This window comes from Dipteris shenzhenensis, chromosome 1, assembly GCF_047967505.1.
Source record: "Dipteris shenzhenensis isolate YYH24624 ecotype China chromosome 1, Dip_SZ_1.0, whole genome shotgun sequence".
Classification (NCBI taxonomy): Eukaryota; Viridiplantae; Streptophyta; class Polypodiopsida; order Gleicheniales; family Dipteridaceae; genus Dipteris; species Dipteris shenzhenensis.
This window is the reverse complement of record NC_141596.1, coordinates 42,842,353-42,847,362: the sequence shown is the minus strand read 5'-3', so window position 1 is coordinate 42,847,362 and position 5,010 is coordinate 42,842,353. Positions and strand designations below refer to the sequence as shown.

General features: G+C 40.1%; 1 protein-coding gene across 1 annotated transcript; it reads right to left on the bottom strand.

Annotated features, from left to right (window-relative positions):
- Window positions 1–2,856: 2,856 nt before the first annotated feature.
- On the bottom strand, window positions 2,857–4,591 carry LOC147905881 (uncharacterized). The gene is made up of 4 exons (XM_087384440.1): window positions 4,229–4,591; window positions 3,978–4,076; window positions 3,773–3,886; window positions 2,857–3,211 (listed from the first exon to the last, which is right to left on the bottom strand). Exons 1-4 carry the CDS (start codon window positions 4,499–4,501, stop codon window positions 3,059–3,061), a joined length of 639 nt encoding a protein of 212 aa, XP_087240566.1. The 5' UTR covers window positions 4,502–4,591; the 3' UTR covers window positions 2,857–3,058.
- Between the last annotated feature and the right edge of the window lie 419 nt (window positions 4,592–5,010).

Genomic DNA, 5,010 nt, shown 5'->3' with positions numbered 1-5,010 from the left:
AGGAAAATTACATGCAACCATAGGCAAAGAGGTACTAAAACAAATTGAATTTCTATGCACTTTTGCAAAATGATGCTTTTCGTAGCTCCACAACTTTGTTTAACACCATGAATACATCCATGTCTAAATGGACAAAGCTTGGTGCAGAGAAAAGGTTTCTATTCTGTGGTGGACATCATCAAGAAGGTTCCATCTATCTTCGATATCAATACACAAGAGTGTTTTGATGAGAATAGATTTGATTTGGATAAGGGAGAAGATACACTTTAGAGGACTAGACTTTTTTGATGGATGAGAATAGATTTGATTTGGATAGGGGAGAATTCCGTGTTTTGATGGATGAGAATAGATTTGATTTGGATAGGGGAGAAGATACACTTTAGAGGACTAGAATTTTTTGATGTTTTTAATGACCCCCTGCAAGCCCATCCCTTAGGCAAAGGTAAGAGGTTATTATTTGATTTTATATGTTGTATTAGCATGAATACCCATGCTTTGGTTCCCACCTCATTTGCAACATAAGCTCATTAATTGTGCAAACATTTGTGCTACCAACCATGAGGTATACATGAGGGACTTGCCTCAAAGAGATAGGAAATTGATATTGGCTATAAGCAAAGGGAGGTAGCCATGGTATCTTTGTACAAGAACATACCTTGGCAAGTTGGTATACAATGTAAGTCCTATTTATAATTTTTGAAGATATAAGTCATAACCATGTTGGTTGATATTTTTAGAAAGCTTGTTGTTCTTTTAATAGTTGAGTTAACTCAAGAACTTGGCAAAAAGCTTGAGCAAGCAAACACTTACCATGTCAAATGCTGAATTGCAAAAATTGGAGGTGGAGCTTGGAGAACCGGCTGGTTAATATGGGGAAATAATAGGAAAGGAAAGTGTTTGTTTTCCTTGTAGACCATTAGATCTTTAGACATCTTTACAACCTAATACTTCCAATCCTATTCATTTATCATATTGCAATGTCCTAACTCACACGGTACTTTGTCTTTAAATTTTCATGAAATCAATGAAACATTCATTATCTTATCAACAATTAGGTGCAATGTCTTGATTCTTAGATCCTTATTTTGTTAAATTTCATAAATGCAAAAATGATTGCAATCACATGATTTAAAAAAGATAATAGCAATCAAAAGTTCAAAAAATGGATCCAAAAGACAAGCACTATACATAAACTTAAAACTTTTCATTTCATCAATCAACCTATGCTATGAAAGATAACATTTTTTATTTATGCATATAGCATTACAACATGCTCACATGACACATCTTCATACATACAAAAGTTTAAGGTCAAACAAGTTATTTATCATGCAATGCTAGCATCGTAACCCTTTCTTTCCCATTCCTTCCATTCAAATTATCACCCCAATCAACTTTAATATGCCTAATCTCACTACTCATATTCTTTGTGCATGATTATCTTAGGCTAAAATATTGATATATTAGTTTGCTCTCCCTTCCCAACCTTATGGAGAAAGAACAATGACGAAATTCCTAGAGCTTCTACTCCATAGGCTACAAAGAGCAACCATACCATAATGAGGTCCTTTCCAACATCTTTGTCAGAGAAAGTTGTTATGTGATGTTTCTTGCCCCTTGAGTTTGAAGACCAAGAAAAGAAGCATCACCATGGCACACGCCTTTGAACAAGTATATAGCAAAACTTAAAAATATTGCCATCACAATGTATGTTCCACACCACTTGATTTCAAGAATAGACAAAGAAGAAATGCCAAATGGAAGGTTATACTAGAAAGAAAAACTGATGGGTTATCTTCCAATATATGGAAAATATACCATTGGTAAGTAGGCATGTATAAACAATATATTAAATTATACTACATGTATGTGGCCATATACAAGCAGTATATTTATACCATTGATATATGCCCCTTTATTAGAGGTATATCTACTAAATTACCCACATTCACAAAATGACTTTGGGATGGTAAAGTGTTTGCATGATCATGAGTATTAGTAGATAAAAAATGCATAGATATCTGTACATGATTTTCCAAACCCTAGGGCTAAAAATATGTTGCAGCTCTGAGATAGAGGCTACAACTTTTAAAAAGGAAAACTTATCCCACTTCAAAAATGAATGCTCAATATCTTCAAGGTGCAAGGAAGTTCTTGGAAAAAAATGACTTGGCCCTAATATCTATCATCAAATAGACATTAAAAGCCTCTAGCGACTCCCAAAGAAACATGCATCGAGATGATGTTCACTATGAGTATGAAAAGCTAGGTAATTACCACTAGCAATATGCTAATATGAAAACACCATTGGTATTATATTCTTTTTACAATGATAAAAATACCACCCTAACTATTGGCACTACTAATAAATGCTACATGTTAACATAATGTGCCAAATTGTCATTAGTAGCATGGCAAAAAATAAATATTGATGTTTTGACATCCATGGTTGTTGACCCAGTCCGCCCCAACCTAATTAAACCGTCCAAAAAAAAAAAAACTGAAAAAGAATGTCTAGGCTTGTTGACATGCCATAGTACACAAGCCACAAAGGCATTGCTTCATTTGATGTTACAAACTGAATATAAGCCTTGCTTATGATGATGTGATCCATTGGCACACAATTAACGTATTGAGAGATGTTCATTTTCTTTAGTGCAAAACGTGTCAATGTAGATTTTGTTTTATTCTCGCTATTGATCATATTTACATGTCATACGATGATTGATGGAGGACCACTTATCACTCATATAGATGGATGAGAGCCTATAGGTTGAAGTACAAATACAAACATATTATTAAGAAGCAATGATCCATGGGAAGAGAATATACTTGCTTCACTATGCAATAGATGGCAAGGTAATCTCCAAGGAGTTGTGCTTCTTTGCCTGTAGCTAGCTGTGTTTGTTATGGTGAGGGCTTGATGTGTGTTTGTTATGGTAAGGGCTTGATCTTCAACATGTGCCTGAGAGATTGAGAAAGCCATAACATTGAAATTGGATATAAGTAAAGGTTAAATGTACCCCGTTCTTGGAAAGTTCAAGGCGACTTGCAACAACTAGTTGGCGTGGCACACAAAGCTGGCTTTCATCCTTTGGACAACTCCTCTGTGTTCTTGAGCAGGAAGCTCCCCCACAGCAATCATTTGTTGAACGCGATCTGTTATCTCAGCCAGCTCTTTCCTCTTAGTCTCTTCGATTTCTGCCTTCCACTGCGTATTCGTCACAACAAAAGCCAACACAATGGCTTCTTGGTCAGTTGATTCCTTAATATGGGCGAATAACGGCAAGGGCTCATGCCTGTCAAGCTTAAACATCCATCCTAAAAGCCAAGAATCGAGCTCCAATTCTTCTAAAGAGGCAGATGGCCAAGCCATTCATCAAAATTGAAGAACATCCAGAGGTAAAAGTTGAAAACAAGGCAAGAGAGCCATTTCGACATTCTTGTTCAATTTCCCTCAAAATCTTCTATAGTATTATGGCTGGCAATCAGCAGGAAAGAGCTACATTAGGGAGATTACAACACTGAAACATAAAAGCCAAGAATCGATCTCAATTCTCCTGCAGATGCATACAGCTAAGGCATTCATCAAAATTGAGGAACATCCAGGGATAAAATTTGAAAGAGCCATTCTTGTTCCAGTTCCCTCAAAATTAATGGCCAGCCATCAGCAGTCGACAGCTAATTACAGAGATCACAACACTCAAACAAGACCATCAAGACGAAGTTCGAGGCTAACCAGTCTCAATTGTTCAACCGGGAAGAAGCTTACCCTTTCAGCTCTTGTATACGTGTCTGCTATGGCGGCCTCGGTCTCTTCTTGAGCCCGTGAGTTGATCCTATTTGCTTCCTCTCGAGCCCGTGCCAGTATCTTTTCTGCTCTCACCTGCACTTACACACTGTCAGACTTTGCCCAACTTTGCCGCTCCAAGATTCAAAGGTCAGGACTCAATAGCGCAATGCAGCTGGTTACTCACTGCAGCGTTCCGGATAACACGCTCTGCCCTCTCCTCCTCGCGCTTCTTGGACTCCAAAGCCTTGGACTCGTCATGGATCCTCTCCCTTTCTGCTTTTGCCTGCTAAGACAGCATTTAAGTGTGAAGGGATTGCTCTCAAACTATGGTTCTTTGCAAGAAAGACGCTCTTGATCCAAGATCAAGATCAACGTCCCAGCATAAGGAAGAGCTCGCGACTTCATCTCTACGCTAGTTACAAACCATAGGCTTACCAGATTTTTCTGCGCGCGAGCTTCCACCTTTCTTGATTCGGCCTCTTTATAGGCATGCGCCTCCGCCTCTACCCTTCCTCGGTGCGCCTGGGCAAAGGCCTCCGCCTTCTCATTCAAGGGCTTGCTATCCATGGACGAGGTTCCGTTGGGCGAAATTCGCCCAGGTTTGGACAAGGCTGGCGAAGCGGTGGTGGCTACGAGAGCTCCATTTTGATGGCCCATGGAGGGGGCTGGGAGGGCGTCTTTATCGTCAAAGCGTTTGGGATTTTGCATTTCCCAGAGACAGCGACAGCAGCAGCAGCCAAAGCTGACGATCCAAGAAGAAGAAGAAGAAGAAGAAGAAGAGGAGGTGGATGCAAAGAAGGGATCAGCACGCGAGTGTTTGCAGCAAGAAAGCTGAAGGGAGGGAGAAACGATCGCCATGCAAGATCAGCAAGGCTCGATCGCCATAGCCATCTACATCGCCATCGCCGTCGCCAACGCTATAGGCATGCACGCAAAAGAGACCGCCTTTTTCAACCAACCCCAGATTATCAAGAACTCGGGTAAAAGGAATCTTGGATTTGGGGTGACCTAGTTACTAGAGGGGCTAGTAAGTAGTACTAAGGGGGGAGGCCTTTCCCTCTTGGGACGTGGCTTGCATCACCTGCGAACACAGCAACCAAGAGTCCCACAAGAAGCTAGTCTTGGACTACTTCTTGATTGGGAAAATGTGTACCCTCGGCATTTCTCGAGCGTCAAGGTTCCAACAATGGAGGTGACGCACCGACATATGGCAGTCA

Coding starts and splice junctions, on each gene's coding strand:
- LOC147905881 (XM_087384440.1), bottom strand. CDS start 4,501: ATGCAAAATCCCAAACGCTTTGACGATAAAGACGCCCTCCCAGCCCCC. Junction 4,077..4,228: donor CTCGCGCGCAGAAAAATCTG/GTAAGCCTATGG, acceptor CTGTCTTAGCAG/GCAAAAGCAGAAAGGGAGAG. Junction 3,212..3,772: donor CGTATACAAGAGCTGAAAGG/GTAAGCTTCTTC, acceptor ACGAATACGCAG/TGGAAGGCAGAAATCGAAGA.